The following is a 27,475-nucleotide window of genomic DNA, read 5'->3' on the forward strand; positions in this document are numbered from 1 at the left end:
GAGACTGACTCGGTCTGTCACCAGTGAGAGAGACTGAGACTGACTCGGTCTGTCACCAGTGAGAGAGAGACTGACTCGGTCTGTCACCAGTGAGAGAGACTGACTCAGTCTGTCACTAGTGAGAGAGACTGACTCGGATCTGTCACCAGTGAGAGAGACTGACTCGGTCTGTCACCAGTGAGAGAGACTGACTCAGTCTGTCACCAGTGAGAGAGACTGACTCGGTCTGTCACCAGTGAGAGAGAGACTGACTCGGTCTGTCACCAGTGAGAGAGAGACTGACTCGGTCTGTCACCAGTGAGAGAGACTGACTCAGTCTGTCACTAGTGAGAGAGACTGACTCGGATCTGTCACCAGTGAGAGAGACTGACTCAGTCTGTCACCAGTGAGAGAGACTGACTCGGTCTGTCACCAGTGAGAGAGACTGACTCAGTCTGTCACCAGTGAGAGAGACTGACTCGGTCTGTCACCAGTGAGAGAGAGACTGACTCGGTCTGTCACCAATGAGAGAGACTGACTCGGTCTGTCACCAATGAGAGAGACTGACTCGGTCTGTGACCAATGAGAGAGACTGACTCGGTCTGTCACCAGTGAGAGAGACTGACTCAGTCTGTCACTAGTGAGAGAGACTGACTCGGCTCTGTCACCAGTGAGAGAGACTGACTCGGTCTGTCACCAGTGAGAGAGACTGACTCAGTCTGTCACCAGTGAGAGAGACTGACTCGGTCTGTCACCAGTGAGAGAGAGACTGACTCGGTCTGTCACCAATGAGAGAGACTGACTCGGTCTGTGACCAATGAGAGAGACTGACTCGGTCTGTCACCAGTGAGAGAGAGACTGACTCGGTCTGTCACCAGTGAGAGAGAGACTGACTCAGTCTGTCACCAGTGAGAGAGAGACTGACTCGGTCTCTCACCAATGAGAGAGACTGACTCGGTCTGTCACCAATGAGAGAGAGTGACTCGGTCTGTCACCAATGAGAGAGACTGACTCGGTCTGTCACCAGTGAGAGAGACTGACTCGGTCTGTCACCAATGAGAGAGACTGACTCGGTCTGTCACCAGTGAGAGAGACTGACTTGGTCTGTCACCAGTGAGAGGGACTGACTCAGTCTGTCACCAGTGCGAGGGACTGACTCAGTCTGTCACCAGTGACTGACTCAGTCTGTCACCAGTGCGAGGGACTGACTCAGTCTGTCACCAGTGCGAGGGACTGACTCAGTCTGTCACCAATGAGAGAGACTGACTCGGTCTGTCACCAGTGAGAGAGACTGACTCGGTCTGTCACCAGTGAGAGAGACTGACTCAGTCTGTCACCAGTGAGAGAGACTGACTCGGTCTGTCACCAGTGCGAGAGACTGACTCGGTCTGTCACCAAGACTGACTCAGTCTGTCACCAGTGAGAGAGAGACTGACTCGGTCTGTCACCAGTGGCGTTTTTAGACCCTCTTTAGGTGTGCTTTAGGTAGCAGCCATGTTCTGCTAGCTTGCTGGGAAGCAGGTGTAACATAGCTCCAAAGTCTGCAAAGTTTTGACAAAGGTAAATGGGCATGACTACTCAATTGAGTCCCTTGACCTCTCACATCAAGATATCTGAATGGAATTTGGCTAATTAGAACCACATGAGTCTTAGCTTTACAGCCATGTATGTCAGCTACATAGGGTATATGAGCTCCGGGGTCCTAAAGACAGTGTTCTGCATGCAGTAAAATGTTATTCTAGCCTTTTTTTGTTTCCTTATTTCTGCACACTGTGGTACCAAAACAGTCATGGAATTGTAGAAATTGGGTATGGCTACAAAGCTGAGACTCTTGTGAATCCAAAGAGCCAAATTGCATTCATGTGTGATGAAATGGCCTTATAGTAACCATTTCAAAGTGAGGAATGATTAAAAAAATGACTTGAGCTTATACTGTATAACATGACCTATTGTGAGCTCTAGGATAATCACAGCCTCGTTCAACTCTCTAGTCCAGAACCAGAATGTAGACACCTAAAAATATATGGGATGTCCAGGTACATTGAAGATAAGTGTGTTTTTCTGAGCCATTTTCAGAAAATAGTGCTGGTCGTCCAGTCGTCAACATTATCAAAATCACACAAATCTCCAATTTTCAAAAGTTATTGATACAGCATCACAGCATTTTTTTTTCTCAAGGTCATGCGGTCTTCAGGATGCACTTTATTATTTTAGTTGAAATAGTCACAGTGTGATAGAATTGTGCTTGATGGTATATTTACAGTACATTTATGGACAGTGAATTGAAGCATTGGAACAAATCTCACTCTGGCGGTACAGCACAAACAGATTTTGACTGCCACAAATAGATTTCGACTGCCACATATTAATTTCAACTAGTTGAATGCAAACTCCTACTTTAGGGCTTATATATTGTCTTGGCTGAACATCATTCCAATCAAAGTTAGGAAATTCCCTTTTAATTGAATTTTACTTTTGTTATGCCTACAAAGCAAATGATACTTTGTACTTAGGCTACTTTGGTATAGATGGGCCATTGTATGCAGAATATATATAGGCAGACATTTATTCTTTCATCACTGTAAAGCCATAGCACAGTAAAGATGCTATTAATGTGGTGTGTAGTGTGTCTTCATAGATCTAGCCTCTTCATTTTGCTCTGAAAGTACACCAGATTGATCCATTTGACTTTAAAATGTACACTTTTCTTCCGGGGAAGGGGGGGGCATGCCTCTGGACCCCCCTAGAGGGTCCGAGGTCAGCCACATTCTCATAAAAAAAAAAAAAAAAAAGTTTAATATTTGCCTGCATTTTAACTTTTTTTACAATGTAAATGTGACCATCCATCAGCAAAATGCAAAGATCCTGTTGTCATGACTACCTCCTTAACAGCACTATCTTGTCAGGAGTGCAGCTAGAGCATACTGTACTGCCACATGATTTGTATTGGGATCTCGTTTTAGTTGCTTCCAAAAAGCTGAGATTCATCTGGAAATACCAGGCTTGCCTTAACAAAAATCCATTACAATATTCATAATAGGACTGCATCTGTGGTACTAAAAAGTCATTTTATAGTGGCCTTATCATCACTTATGGTATTACAATATTTCTGTAGGTCGGATATTCCATGTAGTGTCTAGTTCTGCTCTGATATCATATGTGTATGATATCCTTTCTCTATTTATTATAGGATTACAAGTTATTTCATATCCTAGCGGCTCCAACACAAAAAGCAAATCATGTGAATAGCAGGGGGATGGTTCACATCGACATGCACGGGGACAGATAAGGAATGGTTGAAGGTCTAAATCTCCATTAAGTACAGGCTTCCCTGTAGTGTTGAGATGAAATATAAATGGTGATGAAGTTTGCAGAGCTGACAAGTGATGACAAGGTTATCATAACTTAGGCCAGCGCACGCCATGGCGCTGTTAATCTCTCCGGTCCGGCGCAGTGATCCTATCGGGTGTCCTTGACATTGATAGCTCATGATATGAAGCTTCACTGTACTGTATATAATGTCGGGTACAGTGCACGGCAAAGGCTTATCTGAATGCCACAGCTTCACCTGCTTATCGGCAAAACCACAAACTACACGAACTGGACCCTACAGAACTGGACCCTACAGAACTGGACCCTACAGAACTGGACCCTACAGAACTGGACCCTACAGAACTGGACCCTACAGAACTGGACCCTACAGTCATTCTCCATGTCTGTATTTTGAGGATGGAACGACCGCAGCAGCTCGATGGGATTTACCTGTATGAAGTAGATCTCTCAACGATGACGCCTCGACGCCAGACTCAGCCTTCATTCATTATTACATTACATTACATTACGTCATTTGGCACAACACATTTTTGTCAACATTAGAGAAATGAACTATGCAACACAATGACAGCTACAACTTCTGAAGGAATAGTGGTAAAGTGTTTTGTGTTTTTTTTAGAGAGAGAGAGAGAGAGACAGAAAGATATTAGTTCAAGAAGGGCCCGGATGGAGCCTGAAAAGGTGTGTTTTTAGTCTTTGCCGAAAGATCGGCAGTGATTCGGCCGTCCTGACCGAAGGTGGAAGCTCATTCCACCATCGTGGTGCCAGGGACGAGAAGAGTCGCAAACGGGATGGGCGACTTTTGAGCCCACGTAGCGGAGGAGGGGCGAGGCGAGGCGTCCTGCACTGGTGGAGGAGCGGAGGGAGCGGTGAGAGGTTTGGAGCCTGACCATAGATTGCAGGTACAGAGGAGATGTCTGATGTCTTGAATTTGATGTGTGCCGAGATGGGAAGCCAGTGAAGGTCCCGGAAGAGGGTAGTGACATGAGGGAATTTGGGTTGGTTGAACACCAGACGGGCTGCAGCGTTCTGAATGAGATGAAGCGGTTGGATTTCAGAGGCAGGAAGGCCGGCCAGAAGCACGTTGCAGTAGTCCAGGCGGGAGATGATAAGTGACTGGACCAGGCGTTGTGTCGCTTCCCTGGTCAGAAACGGACAGATTTTGCAGATGTTGTACAAGGAGATGTAGGCCGAGCAAGACAGCTGGTTGTCAATGATCACCCCAAGGTTCTTAGCTGTTTGAGAGGGAAGCACAGTGGAGATGGAGAGAGGTCTGTGAGAGGGCAGTCTTTCCCTGGGAGGAAGAGTAGCTCTGTCTTACCAAGACTGAGCTTGAGGTGGTGGGCAGACATCCAGTCACCGATGTCTTTGAGGCATGCAGAGATGCGTGCTTCGATGTGGGTGTCTGAGGGGGGGAAGGAAAAGTAACGCTGAGTGTCATCGGCGTAGACTCATTCTGAGTCTCAACGTTGCTGCCCGCTAGGGAATTGCAGGCTCTGCTCAAATGGCCTCACATCTTCGCCAACGTACCAATCACAATAAAACCTCCTGCACAAAGTTGTTATCTGAAAAGTAGGCAAGATGTAACGTACTTGGCTGCAGCCGCATAACGACACACAACCATGCAACTCACCTCCTCTCTCTCTGGGAAATTGGTCACTGTGTTCTTTGTGATTTTCACGAAGTCATACATCAAGGACAGGCTGATAAAAATAGTGGGCACAAACCAAAACAAGGAAGTCAACCGCGCGTGCCGTCTATAATGCCAATCACACTTGCGCGACACTATGTGACGTAGTCAGCGACATTCGAAATTTCACAAGTGTCGACAAAGAGCTAATTTCTGTCGGCGACGGTTTCAAAAGTGTCGACAGACCAAGTATAAATTGGGCTTAACTTGCTTAATTAAGCGTCCATGTTTAAAACCTTATGGAAAATCATACAGTGCGACAGAACCTGACCTTGTTAGTTGAAGATTTAGATCTAAATTGCTCATTGTCTGATAAAACAAGACACACACCTTCATTACACAGCGGGACCTACCTGGCTCTCTCAATGAACGCTGTTTCTGGGAGGCAGCAGGAAGTACGAAGAGTCGGTGGAGAGGACCGACCGGGTCCCGGCGAGTTTTCATCGCCTACGTTTGGTGACTTTTTCCATATCTATATGTGTGGTCTTATTACTGTGTGGGTTGAAGCGCTGGTGGTTTTTCATGATCATTGAGATAACAGTGATTTGGCATGAAGTTGGTTCAATGTATAAAAAAAAGTAGATAAATGTAGTACTAGCAAACTACTTTTGCCATGTTGCTTGTAGCTCAAGCTGTGTTGTTAGTAACGGCCTAGATTTGGACTTTAAGCCTGCGCCTGACTAGGCGTAAGATTTACGCCTGGTCTTAAGCCTATAGATTGTGCAAATGGAGTAACTGTTAGGTCAGATTTAGAACATCAAGTTACGATCGACTTAGCTTAAGACCAGGCGTAAGCCTGGGTTGGTGCAGGGGCCGGTTGTTAACAGGAATTACTCTTTAAGAATCCACTAAGCAAGATTATTAAAGCACCTCGGATATAAAAATGTGACAAACTTACAAAGCACTATAGAGGAAACTTACAAATCCAGCGATACCCAGCACAGTTGGTAGATTTGAAATAGCAATAGTGACATTCGCTTGGAGTCAGTTGAAACAACTTACGTTAACCATATTCTCCTCACCTTGAAAGGGCTCTATAGTACAGACAACCAGGAACAGTCCGTGGGGAGCCAATTAGAACATTAATAACAGCCAATATTTTGAATGAACCAATCCTTTCTTCACCATTTCTGTCTATATAGCACCGCTGCCTCAGCAGGCAGGACATTTCCATAGCAAATTGCTCTCATTTAAAAAAAAAACATAAAAAAAAAAGGTTATGAGCACAGCATCTAGTGTAGTGCCATCCTAACTTCCACATTTCACCCTTCAATTGACTTAATACCCGTGACTCAATACCCTTACTCTAATTGAACTCATATACGGTAGTCAAAAGAGCTTTTGACCTACAGTACATTATGCACTTTTGGCACTCATGATTCTGAATGGCTCCATCTATTTGGTCATAGGGACGGCTAACTGCAGCGGAATGACTCAATGGCATCGGGGAAATGCCACGAAGCATTTTGAGCTAGATGTGTATCGATTAGTGTTTATTAGTATCCGCTGATGTGGTGCTATAGTCGCGTGGTCGACAGGCCAGATGTGCACAAATCATACACTGCATATTAAGATTGCACTTCAGCTTGCAGCTGGTTATACCATTTGGTTTCTTTTCTCACTTTGGCCAATACTAACAATGCATCTCTTGGACCCATAATAAGTCATTTTCTTTTTCGCCTGGTGAAGTAAAATAATTATCAGAAAATGTCACCGTCTCTCTAAGTGGAGAGCCCTGCTGCGAAGCCACATTCTACCGGGAAACATTAGTCTGAACAGGAGTGACAGGGAGGCGGCTTTGCACAAATGAACATGAGACATAAGATCAACTGTAATTCTATTGCTTCACATCTGGCAGTAAATCCACGCACACATGCGTCCACACGTGTCCATGATGTTCTTTTGAGCTAGCGTGTTTTTTGTTTTTTTTATCATTATTGTTAATTATTTTTTTGTATTATTAAGGGGGGTCACGATAAACTCAGTTCACGATACGATACGATACACGATATTGGGTTAACGATAACGATACGATATTTTAACAATATTTTTTTGCGATCGATTTGTAAATTGAGGGGGCATCCTCCACGCTAATTTGAGTAATTTCACCATTTTCATCCTCCATGTCTGTAACGTCCCTCGTCTGTTCAAACAAAGTAATGAAAAGGAGAGCGAGCATGTAATCAGATGCAGATCAGTGCCACCATGTTCAGCTTCTTTTTCTCGCGATATGAGATTTCATCTCAACGATACATATTGTCAGGTTTTGATATCGCGATATATTGTGGGACGATATATTGTGACATCCCTAATTTTTTTTTTTTTTTTTGTATTATTCTTTATTATTTTTCCCTCTTTTTCTTTTTTGTTGTTGTTTCATAGCGATGGAGGGATTTGAGAGCGACACCCAGGGACCGGAAAGGAAATCCATAAATGGTCAGAGCCGGTCGGTCGGTGGTTGCAGGGAGCGGAAAATGATTTTCTTCCATTGCCGACCGGAGCCCCTTGAGTTCCGGTTATTCATGCATTCAAATGAGCCTGCGCCCAGAGGTTAGAGGAAAAATAGATAGTAAATAAATAGTTTTTTTCTCTGTTGGGTTCCCAACGCCCGCCCCCCTCTTCTGAATGAGTCTCTCTCCTCAAGGCTTTCCACAGCTAAAGCCAAGCCCAGCTTAGAGGGCTTCACAAGCATGTCTCAGAAGCCCTCTGAGACATGCTTGTGAATTAGGGCTATTTAAATAAACTTGACTTGACTTGACTTAGAGAAATTACCTATATACAGGGTTCCTACACATTTTCAATTAAAACATTTCATACTTTTTCCAGACCTTGATTTGTTTAGGTTTTGTTGGTGTTCAATGTGATTTAAGCAGATAGACATCATTCTTGCCTCTGCTAACTAGGTCATATCACTGTATACTAGATGATCGTTCTTCACAGCCCCAAATATCAGAATATGTGAGATGAATGACAGGGTTCCTACATGGTTTCCATTTTAAAATGTAATATTTTTCATGCTGACAGTGGCTGGGTAATAAGAGCATCCCTCTATCTGAACATTATTTGCTTGTACAGGTGGGTGTTATTGCCTGCTAGACATTTCTGCCTGACGCGCCTCCTACGCGTATAGGGTCAAAACTGTGGACTTAAAGTGGCTCCACAACAACATAAAAGCTAATTTTGACAGACCTGAACCACATTTTCCAAACATTGTTTCAAATATCCAAACTATTGAAGACCTGGAAATGATCAAATTCATTTTTAATACTTTTCCAGCCGTGCATAGGAACCTTGGCATCTCCTTCATTTTTAAAATCTTATCTTATAGAGACACTGCATGAAATAGGCCACGCCCATCACGGGGGAAAAGCTCCGTTCATTTCCACACACCAGCGTCATTTTCCTTGAATTAAACATAGCTAAAAGCTGTTGTGTGGTGGGCTGCGCAGACAACAAATGTAAAAAATCGCCAGTTAGTTGTACTCCTGAGCAAAACAAGTAAGCCATTGAGAATTGGCGAGAAGAAAAATGTGGATCTAGCCAGGGCCGTAGCTAGCTATGAGCACGGGGAGGTCCGGACCTCCCCTAATATTTCAGAGATTTTTTTAATATTTCAGAGATTTTTTTTTTTTTTTTTAGCCTTTATTTAACCAAACCAGGTTTGTCCCATTGAGATCAAAGATCTCTTTTACAAGAGAGACCTGGCCAAGAAACAGCAGCAACACAAAGTTACAACAAACAAACACATAAACACATACAATTGAAAAACATTAAAATGATCAAATAAAACATTTGCATACAGACAGCCTGTTCTCAAGAGATTTTACCATAGCCTTAAAACCATTTAAGGTTACTAAGCTATTAAGTTTAAGATCAGACTGCAGACTGTTCCATGCGGTGGGTGCAGAGAACCTAAAAGCTTTCTTCCCCAATTCAGTTCGGACTTTGGGAACAGAAAATTGTAGAGTGTCCTGAGAACGAAGATTGTAAAAAAATAAAACAATCTGCATGGAAAACAGGAAAAGCATGAAAAACACGGGATCGCTTTTATTTTGAAACGAAAGGCAGGTCAGGCAGGAAGTCATCTGACGCCGCGTCCGCGGTAACTTGATTCTGAGAGAGCAGCAGCATGGTGGTGAGTGATGACTGTCTGTCTGCCTGGCGAGATAATTGAAGGTGAGCGAGCTGCGAGACAGTGAGCGAGTGAACGACAGACAGTGAGTGACACTGACAGATTTTTTAGCAACAACCAAGAAAGTAAGTGTCTAGTCTGTCTAAGTAACTTTGTGTGTTGTGTACGGCTTGGGTTGTGTACCTGTGTTTGTAGGTGTCATTTTGATATGAATTTGGCTAAAACAGTTTGTGTTTGTTAGTTACAATTATGTTGACAGGAGAGCTGAGCAGGTGGTGACATGAAAGAGAATATACTGAATAATGACATCACAACAGTATAATCCTAATGTTGATTTAAAATGATATATTACTCTAAATATGGCTTAAAAAGGGGAGAAAAAAAAACTCAATTTTTTTTCGGCGGCGCCCTCCCCTTGCTGGACCTCCCCTATTTCGGAACCCTGGCTACGGCCCTGGATCTAGCTGTCAAGGAAGTAAGTTGGAGAGTGTTCATCTTCCGTATATACGATCTTTTTGTGCAACACGCAACCATGCACGCGACATAGGAGAACGCCAGGATTGGAGGGGGGGTTTCTGTTTTCCCCCGTCTTGGCCGTGGTTTCTGAATCATGACGCGTTACGCAGTGTCTCTATGGCATAAAGGAAATCCTCCAATAGCTATCATGACATTAATCAAAATCTCCCATAGCTTTCTCTGTACATTATCTTTCCACCCATCCTCAGCTTACACTTACATACATTTGCTGCCTGCCTGATAATTTATCCAGCCTCCCAAAATCCTGACATGCCTATATATGTTTTTATATCCCCCCCCATCTGGCTCCATTCTAAGCCAATGAGTTCTGTATGTGGCGCAAGTCTGCCCTCCAGTGACCCACTGCCGCCACAACTGCTCAGAGTAGACTCACTACATAGATATACTATACATAACTCCATCTCATTTCAATATGTTTCTCACATTCTCCAACCAGTTCAGCTTTAGACTGGAAAGCTGTGATGGGACATGATACGAAAACACAGGAAAACAACAGAAAATAGGCTACATATTGCATGACAGAGCATCGTTTCAGATAATTAGGTGGCATGTTGAATGGTAAATTCAGCAAGGTTTACACAACATAATGAATGTTCTTGTTTGTTGTAAGAAGCGAGGCATCCCCAGCGGAAATGTTGAATCCTCATCATCTCAAAGTGTGTTGTTGCCTGATATAAATGCCACACTTTACACCTTTTCATGTGCATCAAACGGGATCTTCAAGCAAATCTCTCTCCCATCAGGGATAAACACACAGTGACATATGAAGCTCCAAAGCTCTGCTATCCCCTCTTTTGCTCTTCAAAAGATCAAAACACCCCATTTTGAGGCGAGGTCAAAGAGAGAGAGGGGGGCGGTACTGATACCAATATGCACGCATTTTTCCCACCTAATTTCAGAGAACTTCAGTCCGTCTCCTGTAATGGAATTAATGCAGTATTATGCCTACTCTTATTGTGATGGCCCACTGAATAAAGTGTGGGGGAGTGTGGGGGGGTGGCTTACTTACCGTGTAGAGTGCGTAACATTTAAGGCTCAGTCCTTCTGGTAGCAACCCGGGCTCAAATCCATCATGCAGTGCTGCATGTCCTCCTCTATCTTTCCCTCATACTCCTTCCTGTCTCTCTCACTACAGTATATATCTGTCAAATAAAGCATTTATGCAAATAAATAAATAAATACATTAAATAAATGAATAAATAAATAAAATGATTTTCAAAATTTACACATTCACTGGGCAAAATAAGAAAACCAAAACTTAACTCTTGGATTATTTATGTATAATAGGGGCGGCGTTACAGCAGTGGCGTGGCATCACAATCCTTCAACTGAACATGCAAACGAAGGTGGTGACTGATGATGTCATACCCACTAACCCTCTTTTTGGTGTTTTATGGCAGTTGACATCCTTAATGTTGCATTACCGCCCTCTTCTGGATCTATACATTTTCTTCTTTGGTGTTTTATACTCTTCCTCTCCTCAGGAAGTTTTCATGAAAATTGGCGCCGACCTCAAACTAGCCAATCAGAGAAAAGTCCCAGTTCTCTGGGAAACGGAAGGTCAGATCGCAATGCCTATAAAGGACTATTATGTATTTTTTCACCCCGAATCCAACTCTGAGTCCCTACGAGTTACGGTTGCGGAGATATGTCCGTCCTGCATGCAGGACTACAGGAGAGAGATAGACGACAGCGGCAGATGTGGGGCAATGTCTTATATGCCTGAAATAATGCTTAATTAAACCGGTTAGAGGTCAGCCACTGAGTTTGAAGGTGTTTAGCATTCCCAAAGAGGTTTTTCAAAGCAGAATTAATTTAGTGGTGTAAAAGACAGGTAGGGTTACATCTGCATATGTACTGGAAAAATACTACTTGACTAGAATTGTCTCGCTAATTCTTTGTTTAAAGGTAGTAATGTGTTCAAGTTTCCTGACCACTGAAATTGTAGGGGACAGGGGGGTAAAAAAAAAAAGCTGCTAACCCTAAAGAAATGTCATTATGATCCTGTTTCAGAAGCTTTTCCATGCTGACGAGAACTAATTCAAACCCTTTTGGGGGAGATCCTTGTTGTTTTTGCAGGAAAATGAAGAAATTCAAACACTGATGTCAGCATAAAATATCAGCTAATTGCAACATCAATACAAAAATATCAGTATCGTCCTTCAAAAACCCATATTAGTCCAATCCTAACCTTGACCGTTTATTCTAAAATTAGAACTTCAACCATTTCAACATTAACCAACAACATTTACAATAAAATTTGATAGTGTACATAGTATTTCTTATGAATTTTAACCAAGGAACAACCTACCAAGGAATCATTTCAGACATGAAAATTACTGAACTTGATAAAACTCTTTAATAAAATATATATACATAACAGAAAATACCACAGCAACAATGTGGCATCAACTTCACTGTTACGAGGTGAAGCTGTGGTGTACGAGCTCAGAAACATCTGCTCAGTTCTGGAGAAAAACTCAAAGGAACGAGGACATACTGTGAGCTCAGACGGTGAGGACATACTGTGAGCTCAGACGGAGTCCAGGGTCTGCTGCGGGTCGGAGCAATTCATCATGAGGAAGAGGCGCTTGGAGAGCTCGGGACCGACCCGCCGCGACGTCGAGGTCACACCCTCGCCTCGGCGAATCAGAAGCTCTGACAGCAGGGAGACCTTCTCGCGCTCCGTCTTGCACCGGCGGTAAGCCTGTGGACAAATGCAAGGCTTTACTAATGTCTCTTCAGAGTTGCTCAGTGGGAATTCAGAGAAACATGAGAAACATTCAGCATTCGGAGGACGACATTTAAATATGCTAATGCTTATGCATGTATGCCTATGTCTCATTGTGTATTTGACTGAAAGCACCCCTCTCATCCTGGAAACCATGTCTTCAGAAAACTCCCCTCAGGAAGGCGGTTCTAGGACCACACGCCACTTCAACAGCCTTTTCCCTGCCTATCTTTGATTCAAAAATGATCTTTTTTGTCAATTTGACTTTGTACGGGTTCTATCATGTCCTGAGTGTGTCTTGACTGTGTTTTTTATCTTGTTGAGTTGTGCTGTTACGCCAGAATGAATTCCTGCCAATGAAGTGTTTCTGATTCTGATCTGTATTTAGTCCTAAATGTGTTTGCCTTGATCTTTAAGCCCCCCTGAATCAGTCGTTCCCTTGGAGGCTGCGCCACTTTAACATATGGTAAATGCTGGTTCACGGGGAATATCAGGTAATCCATGTAGAAGAACATCTGTTTTTTATATGTACTTTTCAAAACAAGGCACTTAACAAAGGAGTAAAAAGAAACAAAAACTGATATAATCGACAGCAAAAGCAAAGTAAGAGAAGTACTGTAACAACCAACTAATCCAAAGTCTAGAAGCCATGAGAGCAAATAACCAATCACCTGTTGTTTTGACTTTGGAACAGCCAATATGAACCTCTTGTTTTCAATATAGACTTTTGAACAGCCAATAGGAACCTGCCTGAAGACCACAGGCAATGTTCCAGCTCATATGGGCTTAAAAAAGATCTGTGATATAACTTGGTGCCAGACCCATCCCTGCCTTAACACCAACAGTAATCAGTGAAATCTCAAAATCAATCCTGAAACCACATGTAACCACTGTAAATGGTAAATGGACTGCATTTATAAAGCGCTTTTATCCAAAGCGCTTTACAATGATTATGTGCCTACATTCACCCACCCATTCACTGTAAAGATGCTGAAACCACAGGTATCCACTGTAAAAATGCTGAAACCACAGGTATCTATCCACTGTAAGGCTACGTTCACACAGGGCACCCTGCCTTGCCTACGCCTTGCCTTTACCCACGCTTTTAAATAGGCGTCCTTTTTAGTCAATGTCGGCTGTGTACACAGGGCGCCTCAGCGTGAAACTTGCATGTGCCCACGCCTCGCCTGACCTGCGCCGATTTTATCGTTTAGGCGTGAGTTCTATTTTCAAGCTGACTAGGCGCGTGAAGGCAGACTTCTTCTGTCAAACAATGAAGGAAAAATCGGCATGGGAAATGGCAAAGTCAACTGAATTTCAAAATAAAATGGTGTTACTACAACAATGTTGAGCAGAGAGAGAGAGAGAGAGAGAGAGAGAGAGAGAGAGAGAGAGAGAGAGAGAGATTGACGGGTGGCTATAACGTGGGGCTTTCTCCCTGTCGGTAAACAAATCTTCAGGAGAGAGAATAGCGACCGAAGAAGCAAGATGGACAATGAAAAGTTAATCCACTTAGTACAACAGCATCCAGTTCTCTATGACAGCAGTCACCCAAGAAGGAGACCTGGTTATACATATCCAGCATCAATAGCACATTAAATAGATCCGATTTATTTTACCTACCCATGATAATTCGGGACCACACGTGACCCAAAAAAAACACTCGGGAGAGAGGAGAGGCGCTTGTAACTCGGCTCAGGTTGAGGTAGGTGCCCTGTGTGAACGTAGCGTAAAGATGCGACACCTGGGCTGATCTCTCCATGCATGTCAGCAGTGGGCGTGCGTACCTGCTTGAGGAGCTGTGGGGAGGGGAAGGCTGCCAGGATAGCTGAGGCCATGTCTGGACTGACTCTGTTCAGCTGCTGGATCTGCCTCTTCCACACCTGCAGTAGCCCCTTCCCAGCTCTGTCCACCCGCTGGCCGCCCGCCCACTCGCTCTCCAGGTGGAACGAGAAGCCTGTGTTCTCCCGCTCCCGCCTGAAAAGACACACGGGAAAGTGATTGTTGTGTTGAGTGTGGAGAAAGCATCTATCCACGTCCTGAAGGAGAGGGCTTTGTGTTGTGTGTGGAGAAAGCATCTATCCACGTCCTGAAGGAGAGGGCTTTGTGTTGAGTGTGGAGAAAGCATCTATCCACGTCCTGAAGGAGAGGGCTTTGTGTTGAGTGTGGAGAAAGCATCTATCCACGTCCTGAAGGAGAGGGCTTTGTGTTGTGTGTGGAGAAAGCATCTATCCACGTCCTGAAGGAGAGGGCTTTGGGGACAGAGCCTTCAGCGTGGCTGCCCCCACCCTCTGGAACGCTCTCCCTGCCGAAATCCGTAATGCCCCGACCCTGAACAGTTTCAAAACACACCTCAAAACACATCTCTTTTCCATGGCCTTTCCACATTAGTTAGTTCAGTTTAGTTCAACCGTCCCTGTTGTTTGTTTTGTTTGTTTGTTTGTTTTCCTCCCCCTCTCTCCCCTATCTGTATCCCACTTCTGTGAAGCGACCTTGGGTTTTATGAAAGGCGCTATATAAATTAAAGTTATTATTATTATTATTTTGCTTGCTCACTTGAACGGGGCTTCTGCAACCGCTCTAGTAGTCATGTTGATGTGATCCGAGAAGTCCTTCCAGGTGGGCAAGAGGCGGACCGAGACACCCGTGTGGAGCTGGAGATGCACCACAGCCTAATGGGATATGGGAGGAACAAGAGTAACTAAGAATCTAACAAAACAGAATCCTTATTTCAATTCACCTGCATGTGAATTAACATTTACACTTCAAACATTGTGTTCTCCTGGCTTTGTCTTCTTGGAAAAGCTCACCACAGAGCCCAGAAATGTACATTCCCAAGGTAAATAAATTGTAACCAAGGATGGGACAATATATTGAAATTCAACATATGATACAAAAATGTGATATGTATCATGGGGCAGAAAGATGTATTGCAATATTGGCTCCATTTAGTAATAATCACAAATGAGATGGTTTGAGCATCTCTCTTGAAATGATTGTGAGCACTTTGTAATGACATTTTGAAAGTGTTGTTTACAATCCAGCAAACCAATACCATCGCTAGAAAGATTAGTGGCACAGAAACAAACAAGTTAAAGTGATAATCTGGAAGATTTTCATGTAAATAAATGTCTGTAAAGTCACTATATATCGCCAACTGAGTTAACACAATGGTGATTGAGCCTATGGCTCATTGATGAAAGCTGTTGCATCTCTCTGTATTGCAACATTTATGATCTTGTCTGTGGCGACACTTTCCCCGCCCCCAAACAAAAACAACAACAAAAAGATACCACAGTTCTTGACCTGTTTTCCATCACCCGCCAGAGAGGGTAGGCGGAGTTGGAACAAGTTGCTGTCGTGTCCGCGTTATTATGATCCCACTGGAGATTTGGGCAGAACACACCCTGTGCCCGCCTACGCAGCAGTCAAGTGCCGGGATTGGCCAGGAGCGAGCCTTTTGTTCCCTTTTGACAGCTCAAATCCCCCCCCACACACACACACTCTGTACCCAGCCGCCCACGTGTCATCGCGATCTCCAGTGAGATCCATAATAATGCACCACTGACCAACTTCTTCTTTTGAGTTGTGTGGCGGTTGGCATCCAAGTGTTGCATTACTGCCCCCAATGGCCAACTTGAATGTATTAAGGAGAGAAAAATAAAACCTTCACTTCACATATGTGACACTGGATCTCACCTGCAATTACTGCTCATGGCCATAGGTGTTGTCAGGGACAAGAAAACTGAAATCTTCCGGATTATAACTTTAATGTATTCATATACATTTTCCCTTAAGTTACACATAGTTACTGTAGAGCAGGGGTCACCAACCTTTTTGAGGTCGAGGGCTACCTGAAGGGTAGAGAGTCATGTGGGGGGTTACCTGTTGAAATTTGCTCGATTTACCTTTAAATAATGAGTATTATGCATTTAATCGAGACATACACTCTTTTCTTTCACTGTTGTGAAGAAGAACTCTTCCTCCCACTCCTCTTGAAATTGGTAATGTTTTTTGTTTCGCTTTTCTGCCATTGTTCTTGCTTTCCATCATTTAGCTTAACCAACTGATATAATCATTGGCAGCTGGCAGTCGCACTGTCGCAGAGTGAATGACGTAGTAAAACTAAACTTTGACCCCAGCCCAGGTGGATCAAAATAGTTAATCAATAATTAATTACGGTATACACAGACAATAAATTATACACAGACAATAAACGTTTTTAAAACGTATGCATTGTTAAACCAATTATTTTCTACATTCGTGTGTTATTGTGGGAAGGGAGGAGAAAAACAAATAAAAAATACATTTTTCTGATTATATTTTTTTGTTTTGTTTTTCCTTTCTTTCCCCTGTGTCTGAGCCTGTTTGTCTGTTTTGTCTTGTTTGTGTAAAAAAAAAAAAAATTCTGAACGTGGCCTGCGGGCGTCACAGCGCCACCCCGCGGGCGACCAGGTGCCCGCGGGCACCGTGTTGGCTCCCACTGCTGTAGAGACATACAGACACAATATTCAGATAACCTGCAGCCTACATTTGCAGTTCCCCTCTCTCTCCCACTGTGCCATGTACAGGGCCAGAATAACAGATGGGTTGAGTCTACAGAGTTGCCTTCAAAATGAACATCAAAACAGATGTACTGTAATCTGATCTGTGCCCTATAAGTATCATTGACTGTCTGTTAATTAATTGCATGTAAACCTGTGCATCCATTCGTGAATATACAAGAGTGCATCTCTTGACCATACATGTTCATACATCATTTAAGACAACTTCTAACGACTCCTGGCTCAGTTTTGATCTCAAGTGGGGGTTTTTTCAAGTGGTTCCCTGTTTACCTTTTGGCTGTTAAATTTCATTCTGCGTCAGTTGTCAATTAACTTTTATTCGTTACAGCATATCACAGCTGTATTGAATTGAAAACCCCATGTCATGTATTGAATTGTGTTGTAAGTAGGGATGGGGCTCAAGACCCGGATCCGGTTCCAAATTTCTCAAAACACAAAAATCTGTAAGGTCCAGGCTTATCAACACTGCCAACAAGACTAGCGGGTCCTATAGCTTAACGTTCTGCCTCTGGGAGACAGTCATGTCATTTCAAATCACAGCTGCACAAACATACAGCAAGTGTCTAACAGTTTTAGAATTCAATTGAATTGCCTGCCAACTGTCATTAAACTAAACAAGGAAGAATTGAATTGCCTCTTGCCCTCGTTCGCTTCATTTCTCATTTGGTCAATGCTTAAGTTGCTAGGATGGCTGAACGTGCAAAGCGGGTTATATATTATTTATTTTGTTTATAAAAGCAATACCAGTTCTGTTAAGAATTTGTCGTCTCGTGTTTCCACCAAATAATACATATAATTATCGGTAGTGGTATTGATAAAGACTCGGATCATTAAGCAGTCTGGAAAATAGTATCAGTATCAATAAAAATTAACTATCACCATCTCTAATCGTAAGCATATCGACTCATCCCTAATTGTGACAAATTAGCATCAACATACCTCCTCTACTTCAACTCGGGACACCTCAGGTGGTGCCTCAACTCCATCGTTCTTCCTCTTCTTTTTCCCTGCTCCTTTTCCGGGCCCTCGCTCCTCCCCCAGGACGGCTTCTCGAAACCTCCTCTGGCTTTGGGACTTGTTGGACCTGGGGGAAGAGGGGGGGGGGGGGGGGGGGCAGCAAATGTCCAGCGCACTCACTATCTGTTTTTCATGGAAGACTTGTTGTGACACTCGCTACAACCCATCCTCTGTTCTAAAATGTTTCTTTTCACACAGTTTTCACCTGTACCCTCCACCTGTACCATCCACCCGTGCTCCCAGATTATGTCCAAAATAATATGCGGCATGTTTCATGTGACATTTTAGCGCACCATCAGATATGCTCAGTTTAACTCAACAGCCGTTTGACTGGCATTCCTTGTTTTCTTTTCTCTTTTGACCTAGGGACAGGTGAATGACCACCGTGCTGTTTTCCAGTGACACTGTTGCACAAATTTACACCGGGAGCTACTTACACCGAAGCCTTCAATACGACGTCACAGGCTACTTAGAGCCTAGCCCGGGTAAACCCAGCCTTCAATGTGACATCACAGGCTATGCCTGTAGCGTAAGTTTCTTGTGACTGATAGCACATAGAGGTCACGTGGAGGCTGGGTTTACCCAGGCTACTTACACCACCCCCCCTACACTAACCAACCTGTCTTCTACTGTCAAAGTGAATAAATATTAGGGCTGAACCAAATATATTATATTAAATATTTTTTCCACATTTGAATATTCTATTACTCAAATGTCTTCTGTGACGTCATCATGAATTTAAAAAACAAACAAAATGAAATGAAATAAATCACTAGAGGGCGCTAGGGTGCCGCCCCCTCCCTCCCTCCACCGAGAGAGAAGAAAGTCTACCTTAAACAATGCCTTAAACATGTTAACATAGCCTAAATTAATTGGATAATACTAAATAATTATAAAATAACAATTGCTTACTCACACAATGCGCCTGGTAGCTTGTCTGTGCTCTGTGCCTGTCAGGCTCCAATCTGTGTCAATTCATATGTCCCCGCCTGCTTTATGTCCCTGCCTGCTTTATGTCCCTGCCTGCTTTATGTCCCTGCCTGCTTTATGTCCTCGCCTGCTTTATGTCCCTGCCTGCTTTATGTCACTGCCTGCTTTATGTCCTCGCCTGCTTTATGTCCCTGCCTGCTTGATGTCCCCGCCTGCTTTATGTCCCCGCCTGCTTTATGTCCCTCCCTGCTTTATGTCCCTGCCAGCTTTATGTCCCTGCCAGCTTTATGTCCCTGCCAGCTTTATGTCCCCGCCTGCTTTATGTCCCCACCTGCTTTATGTCCCCGCCTGCTCTATGTCCCTGCCTGCTCTATGTCCCTGCCTGCTTTATGTCCCCGCCTGCTTTATGTCCCCGCCTGCTTTATGCGCCGGTGCAACAGGTGTGAATGTGAGCGATTCGGCCGATTAAACATTTAATAAGCATGATGTCATCTGAGGCTGCTCTCTAATTGTTTAATTCAGATTGGCAACAGGGCGCAGACGTCAGCGCACCTGACCAATCAAGTCTGTCCTGGGAGCCGAGGAACGATAGCAATTCGCTGTGAATTAAAAGTGGGCGCCCCAGCTGACCGACTTTCAGGAAATGGTACAAAACGTGGAAATCAAATGAAATCAAAGACATTTTGGACTCATTTGGTTATTTTCCTTACAAAATTGGAAGAAGAAAAAGGGATAAAAAGCCTGGAAATGCACGCACACGCACACACACACACACACACCTGCATGCTGCCCCTCCTACACACACGATGCCCCTCCCACACACACCTGAAGTATTTCTCCAGGTCAATAACGGCCAGGCTGAGGGTCCGGCCAGGGTGATGGGCCTGCAGCTCCTGCACCCAGGAAGTCAGAGTGGGCCTCCCCAGCCTCTGTTCCTGGGTCACATAATAAAGGGAGACATATAGGAATACAGAGGAAGGCAATACAAACTGTTGTCAACACTGCAAAGAAAAACACATTTTAATTGGTCTCTGGACTTTGTATCCTGTGAACTAAAACACCCTTAGGTGCCTGTTAAGATTCAAGACTCGGAAGGCAAAGTTGAGAAGGGTGAATTCCATAGTATTTTTTTTTTTTTATTGTTTCTTATTCATTGGTAACTTCATCCCTCATTAAGGGGACCAACATTTCATTCTGACTCAGAATTGTAACCCCTCAAATGCCAGTTTGTTTACATCCTGGCATTACAGTGTAAAAAACACAAATAGGGGCGTAGTGTAGCGGTAGATTCACTGCCTATCAACACGAGGGTCGCGCCCCCGTGTTACCTCGGGCTTGGTCGGGCACCCATACAGGCATGATTGGCTGTGTCTGCGGGTGGGAAGCCGGATTGAGGGTATGTGTCCTGGAGGCTGCACTACCACCTCCTCTGGTCAGGGTGGAAGGGAACTGGTGGGAATAGCGTGATCCCCCCACGTGCTACATCCTGCTGGTGAAGCTCCCCGCTGTCAGGTGAAAAGAAGCAGCTGGCAAATGCGCATGTGTCGGAGGAAGCGTGGTGCTATTCTACAGCTCTCTCTAGATCGGCAGAGGGAGAGGCAGCGACAGGGGCAGCAGGGGGAAATTGGCCAAGTACAATTGGGGAGAAAATGGGGGAAGTGATTTTGGTGAGGTCAGTGATTTTGGTCTGGTCTCATAGAGGTGAGGTCAGTGATTTTGGTCTGGTCTCATAGAGGTGAGGTCAGTGATTTTGGTCTGGTCTCATAGAGGTGAGGTCAGTGATTTTGGTCTGGTCTCATAGAGGTGAGGTCAGTGATTTTGGTCTGGTCTCATAGAGGTGAGATCAGTGATTTTGGTCTGGTCTCATAGAGGTGAGGTCAGTGATTTTGGTCTGGTCTCATAGAGGAGAGGTCAGTGATTTTGGTCTGGTCTCATAGAGGAGAGGTCAGTGATTTTGGTCTGGTCTCATAGAGGTGAGGTCAGTGATTTTGGTCTGGTCTCATAGAGGTGAGGTCAGTGATTTTGGTCTGGTCTCATAGAGGAGAGGTCAGTGATTTTGGTCTGGTCTCATAGAGGTGAGGTCAGTGATTTTGGTCTGGTCTCATAGAGGTGAGGTCAGTGATTTTGGTCTGGTCTCATAGAGGTGAGGTCAGTGATTTTGGTCTGGTCTCATAGAGGTGAGGTCAGTGACCAACCTGAGTGTAGCTGTGGATCAGAGTGATGAAGTCATCAACCGTCATCTGCATCACCACATGGGCCTCCTGTACACACACCACATCTTCTGGCTGCGAGAGGGAGGGGCCAAGACATCACACATGCCTTGTTGCTTCATCAATAAAACATTTTGAGTCATTAGTAATCACCCTAAATTAAACAAACGGCAGCAAGGTAACGTAATTCATTTGAAAATGATACATTGAGGCTTAAAAATGTTATAAGTAGCACGTTGTAGACTAGCTAGTAGGGATGGGTATCGTTAAGGAATTAACGATACTAGTACTCTTATCGATACTGCTTATCGATCCGGTACTTTAACGGTACTCTTATCGGTACTTTTTGTTATTTTTACGAGAAAAAAAATCCCAAAACAAATGGGACTGGTTGTTGTCGGTTCTTTTTGTTATTTTTAAGAGGAGAAAGGGGGGAAAAAAGAGACAAATGAACCTGGTCACAGTTAGGTGGCACTCATTTATCCTTTCCTCAGTCATTCTCCCACTAGCTGCCATGGTGAAGGGGTTTCTGCTTGGACCAGCAGTAGAGGGAGGAGGGGTGGGAGTGGGACTGGGCTGGTTCATTGTGGCTGCAGGCTCAGCTTTAACAAAAAAGAAGTTGCAAAATCTTAATGGGTGCGTTTTTATTATTAATTTAAATATCCTAAAATATCCTTCTACCACACTGTGCCAATAGCAACATTCAGCTAGGGAAAGCATAATAAAAATAAAGCAAGACAGTATCTGTCTCCTGTACTTCCCCCCAAATCACTAAATAAAAATAACGACAACTGAGATGATGACCGTCACCTGACGATTTATATCAGACTGTATTTATGATGATTAACACACCCAAACTGTGGGGAAATGTTTACTACTCTCGTCTTAATCATTACCATGTTCACATACTATAGTTACCTGATGTAGACTGGGTAACGCAACCGTGGCATCATTGACAGGAGATGATGGAGGGCGACCTAGCTTGTCAAAAACTGTGCATTTCTCCGTTTGAATGTGATGCACTTTGGCTAAGTGTTTAGACAAATTGCTCGTGTTTCCACCTTTTACTAGCGAAGGTTTTATTGCACTTGTGACAACGTGAATTGTCACGATCGACTCGAGTGAAGTACAACCACACTTTAGATCGCTTCGCTTCGTTCTTTCAGCCATTCTTAACATGTGCTCTGCTCAGTTGCAGTAGTCTATCTGCCTGCATGCCGGTTCCCTGTTCCCTGTGCTCAGCTGTGCATGTGTGTGGTGGGTGCTCTCAGGCACGCCCCCAGCCCCTCCCATCCCCTCTCTCAGTCCTACTCCTCTCGTCTTGGCTGGCAGTGCAGCAGCTGTGTCTCTCTCGGAGAGCGCAACGCGGAAAAGATTATCCCTTTTCTTGTTCGGAAATCGCAAAAAACACATCATAGGCCTGTCTTACGGAGTTGGTGAGATAAAATGTGCAAGATAACGTAACGTTTATTTAGCAATTATATAGCCTATAGGAAATCTATTTTCTTAATTTCTCCACTCCAGACAGTACCGATAAGAGAACCGTTAACGTGAAAGCTTATTGATCCTCCGGTATCCCGAAATCCGGCCCCGGGGCCCGTTTGGTACCGGGTCTCGGTACCCATCCCTACTAGCTAGCGTCATGCTTCCTCCGATATATGTGCAGTCGCCAGCCGCTTTTCACCTGACAGCGAGGAATTTCACAGACAGGACGTAGTGTGTGGGAGGATCACACTACTTCCCGCAGTTAGTTAGTTAATCTAGTCTCATATCATAATATGGATATAATAGTGATATATTGCTACTAGCAATATAGCCTAGGAGTCTCCTAGGTGTGCGTTGAACAATCTTAACGCACACCTGCCAGCCAATCAGAAAAGAGTATTCACCCAGACCATGGTATTATATTGATATTGCCCAGCCCTAGTTTAATCACCTGGGCACTGGGAGACCTCCTCTTCCAGCTGACACTGCGTGGGAGGGGCTGTTTCTCTATGGCGCAGCTACAACCCAGTGCCTGCACAGACGTCAACAAAGCTCCGCCTCCTTCCACCTGTAAGAGAGCTAAAAACACAATTCCTCATTTTGATGGGGAACCCCTGCAACCGCCTCAAGGACCCCTGGAAGTCCCCAGGCCTCACTTTGGGAATGACTGGTGTACTACTACAGTACATATTGGCTTTACACAGACCTGTTCATATGAATATGGGGTACATGAATTTGTTATACATTCCATGTGTATTGATTCTTTTTTATTTTCTTGTCTATACTGAACATTCTGGGATTTGTTTTTTCCCTAGATTGTACACACATTTAATTCAGATTCTTTATCTCAGTATGTGCTACTGATGTGATTTTTGCACACCCTCCATACACTCGGCTATAATTAATTTATTCCTACTTAATGCATTTAACTGCCGCGTTAGTGATATGTCCAATACCACCACACCACCACACCCTGTTGTCATTTATAATTTAGTTTTTTTCTTTGCCAATCATGTTTTTTCCTGCTTCAACAACCAAATTTCCCCATTAAATGTCTGTCTAATGCAGTAATTCACTAACCAGGGGTACGAGTACCCCTAGGGGTACTTGACCGCTCGCAGGGGGTACTTGGAAAGATTGGGGATTACAATTTATTTCCAAAATGATAATAAAAAAAATGCAGGTCATTTCATAACCCCATTCCTAAAATGGTACATACATGCCGCAACTAGTTCCCCCCTGTCAGGTGTCCACTGTTACACTCTGTGAAGAGGTTCATGCATGCATGCCAAAAGTGCATGCTAAACAACTAGCTAGCAAACATGGATAAATGGATAAACATCCAGTTGCTGTTGCTCCGGATTCATGTTTATGGGAGCCAAGTGACAGAAGGAAAATAGAGGCAAGCAAGCCCAAACACCAGCAGTTCAATGAAAAATCTATTTTGTATGGATTTACTTCTACAGTACGTCCGCAGATCCACTGCAGCCAGCGTTTTCTTTGCAGCGCAAACAACACCAACAGGAGCACAGCGGATGCAGTGGCACACGTGCTCCACACCGCCCTGTCCCACCTGGAGGGGAAGGACACCTATGTGAGAATGCTGTTCGTGGACTACAGCTCAGCATTCAACACCATAGTACCCTCCAGGCTGGTAAGCAAACTCAGGGACCTGGGACTAAACACAGCGATGTGCGACTGGATCCTGGACTTCCTGACAGACCGCCGCCAGGTGGTGAGGGTGGGCAACCTCACCTCCTCCCCGCTGACCATCAGCATAGGAGCACCCCAGGGGTGCGTCTCCAGCCCCTTCTGGTACGACCTCTACACTCACGACTGCGTGGCGACTCAAACTTCAAACACCATCGTGAAGTTTGCAGACGACACAGCAGTCGTGGGGCTGATCTCGGGGGGCGACGAGACGGCCTACAGAGAGGAGGTGAGGGTCCTGGAACAATGGTGCCAGGACAACCACCTCTCTCTGAACGTCTCCAAGACCAAGGAGATCATTGTGGACTACAGGAGAGGGGGGGGCACACACCCCCCAATCACCATCAACGGCACAGTGGTGGAAAGGGTGGACAGCTTCAAGTACCTGGGAGTCAACATCCACCAGGACCTGACCTGGGCCGGCCACACCGCCACTGTTGTCAAAAAGGCCCAACAGCGAATACACGGACTCAGGCGCCTGAAGAAGTTTGGGCTAAGGAAAGAAATCCTCAGGGACTTCTACAGAGGCACCATTGAAAGCCTGCTGACTGGCTGCTTCACCGCCTGGTACGGGAACTGTACCACCATGGACCGCAGGGCGCTACGGAGGGTGAGGCGCGCGGCCCAGCACGTAACAGGAGACGAGTTGCCAGAACTGCACGAACTGTATAACCAGCGGTGCCTCAGGAGGTCCCTGAAGATCATCAAAGACACAAACCATCCCCACAACAGCCTGTTCTCCCGGCTACCCTCAGGGAGGAGATACAGGGTTCCAAAAACACGCACAAATCGCTTGAGGAACAGTTTCTTCCCGCAGGCCACGAGACTCCTAAATATGCACAAATAGTGCAGTAGTCGTACCGCAGTACCGTACTGCAGCTGCTACTATTACGGATGCCTAACGTTTAATTGTAAATTTAAGTGTATGTTTAATAAGGTGCCTAATGTTTAATTGTAAATTTAAGTGTATGTTTAATAAGGTACATGCTATTTGCACATGTATGTATAAAACGTCGAATTTGGAATGTCTGAACACGTCTAACGTATGCACATGACATGTGCACCTATGTGCAATGAATATGCCACTGTCGTATAAGCCACCGACTTGTCTTATTGCTTATAAGATGCCTATTTCTTATTGCCTTATTGCTGTCTTATTGCTTATTGATGCCTATTTCTTATTGCCTATTACTTATTGCTGTTGCCTATTTGTACTATGTCGTAAACGGAGTCCACTGCACAAGAATTTCACACGTGGTACTTGTACCATGGAGTGACAATAAAAATCTTGAATCTTGAATCTTGAATCTTGAACACGCATGAGTGAGGGGGTACTATTGGCATTGGCAAAACAGCTGAAGGGGTACATAAGACAAAAATGGTTGGGAACCACTGGTCTAATCGAATAAACAAAAAATTGTGTACCGTGCCGAAGCATTATTACCCCATTATTATGGAAAAACTACTGGGCCGATTTTCATGAAACATTGTGGAAGGTTGTAGCATGGGCCAAGGAAGAACCCATTACATTTTGGTGTGGAACCGGGTCCGACTCACAAACAAGCACAAATATACTTTCTCTGCTGCATACCTGGGTCCACCACCACCACTATGTGCTTGATACATTCCTCTGGCCTCAGGGCTTTGGCTGCCTCTGCCAGGGCTTTCCTCTCCGCTCTCTGTCTCTCTTGTTCCAGTTCTCTGGCCTCCTTTCTTCTCAGAGCCTGCTCCCTGGAAGCCTGGATCTCCTCTGTCATCTGCTTGGCACGCTTCTTCTTGGCAGGGGACGTGCTGGCACTCCCTGCCCAGGACGAAGGCTTCCGAGGTGGCCACTGCCGAGCGAGAGCGGCCTCCTCCGGGCCGTCCAGAGTCCCTCGGTTCTCCACACTCCTCTGATGGGAGCTGGGGAGCAGGGGCTCTGATTCTGAAAACCCATTGTTGGAATATTGTTCTGTATCTTTGCCATTGGTGACAGAGGAGGACGTGCTAATACTTAGCTTAGCTTGTTTCTGTTTGAGTCTCTGTGCCAGGGGAACGTCGAGTGCATCCTCCTCATCTGATTCACTGCTGATCATCATCACATTAGCCACTCCTCCTGCGCACAACTTGCCCTTTTCTGAGGCTGGGGAGAAGGGGGATCCCTCTTCTGTATCTGAACTATCCAGGACTACTGGATCAGCTTTCTCTGCCTGGCTCTGGGAGGCTTGGCTGAGGTGGCGACCAGGCTGGAGAAAGTCATATACAGGAAAGTCCTCATCTAGGTCACTGGTGGAGTCACTGTAGCTATCCATGCTGTTTCATGTCCAAGTAGAAGTTAGATACAAGATGGGACATGGGTTAAAAGGAAACAATGTAAGACCATTCAACAGGCAATACCTAGCCCTGATAGTTCCGGTATGGAGAGACCACCATGCAAAACTCCATTCACAAATCTGGCAATTTGATATTCCTTTGCTGTGCATAGCTGGCAAAACACAATTGAGACCATTCACGAATCATAGAACAGTCCCCTAGTAGTACTAGTACACACACACACACACACACACACACACACTTCTTTTCTTTTTTTGTTCATGAAATTTAGCGAGATGATCTTTCCAAACAAGAAAAAGTGGGACATAACGGAGCTGACTGAACACAATCAAATTGTTTAAGTAAGAGTCATTCTCCAAAATGATAACTGGTAACAGCTAGCGTTAGTTAACTACTACTAACTACTAGTACTAGTTAACGTTAGCAGGTTAACATTAGCTAATAGCTTGCGTTTACTCACTGCAATCTGCACACTCACTTTCTTGGAGTATTGCATACAAAGGTTGTCCAACTAAAACGTAGTACGATAAACAGTACTTTCACTGTTGTTACAATTGTTCATTTGCAAAACTTTGATTAGGTTTTACGGTTTATAGGAGACTATTTGTTTGCATATGAACGGAGCTCTCTATGAGAGCAACTTGATTTCCCCGGCCCGCGAGCGGAAGTGCCTTTACGTATGGGGCGTGGTTTCACATAACGGGGTCTGTTCAAGTTCCATGGGAAACAGATTTCAAATAGCTTTCAGGTGGTAAATCCAGTTACGTTTAGCCTGTCAATCATTCAATTTTCACAAGATTGTGGAAGAGATACCGTAGACTGGCCTGAGAGAATACAGAGCCA

General features: G+C 44.5%; 1 protein-coding gene across 3 annotated transcripts; it reads right to left on the reverse strand.

Annotated features, from left to right (window-relative positions):
* Positions 1-12,112: 12,112 nt before the first annotated feature.
* eme1 (essential meiotic structure-specific endonuclease 1) lies at positions 12,113-27,277 on the reverse strand. Of its 3 annotated transcripts, none has more exons than XM_083635453.1 (9): positions 27,111-27,277; positions 25,911-26,611; positions 23,061-23,188; positions 21,110-21,199; positions 19,740-19,849; positions 17,907-18,051; positions 14,959-15,074; positions 14,190-14,379; positions 12,113-12,378 (listed from the first exon to the last, which is right to left on the reverse strand). In XM_083635453.1, exons 2-9 carry the CDS (start codon positions 26,608-26,610, stop codon positions 12,205-12,207), a joined length of 1,653 nt encoding a protein of 550 aa, XP_083491579.1. In that variant the 5' UTR covers position 26,611; positions 27,111-27,277; the 3' UTR covers positions 12,113-12,204. The 3 variants fall into 3 exon arrangements, with proteins under 3 accessions (XP_083491579.1, XP_083491578.1, XP_083491580.1); XM_083635452.1 differs by having other exon boundaries at positions 27,093-27,277; XM_083635454.1 differs by lacking the exon at positions 14,959-15,074 and having other exon boundaries at positions 27,093-27,277.
* Between the last annotated feature and the right edge of the window lie 198 nt (positions 27,278-27,475).

Source organism: Poromitra crassiceps (assembly GCF_964638095.1).
Source record: "Poromitra crassiceps genome assembly, chromosome: 4".
In the NCBI taxonomy this organism is placed as follows: Eukaryota; Metazoa; Chordata; class Actinopteri; order Beryciformes; family Melamphaidae; genus Poromitra; species Poromitra crassiceps.

Excerpts from the sequence above, each read along its gene's own strand:
- eme1 (XM_083635453.1), bottom strand. The coding sequence starts at position 26,610 with ATGGATAGCTACAGTGACTCCACCAGTGACCTAGATGAGGACTTTCCT. Across the intron at positions 19,850-21,109 it reads TGATCCACAGCTACACTCAG|GAACAGAGGCTGGGGAGGCC; the intron begins GTTGGTCACTGA and ends TATGTGACCCAG. Across the intron at positions 15,075-17,906 it reads CCCGAGTTGAAGTAGAGGAG|GCTGTGGTGCATCTCCAGCT; the intron begins GTATGTTGATGC and ends ATATCCCATTAG.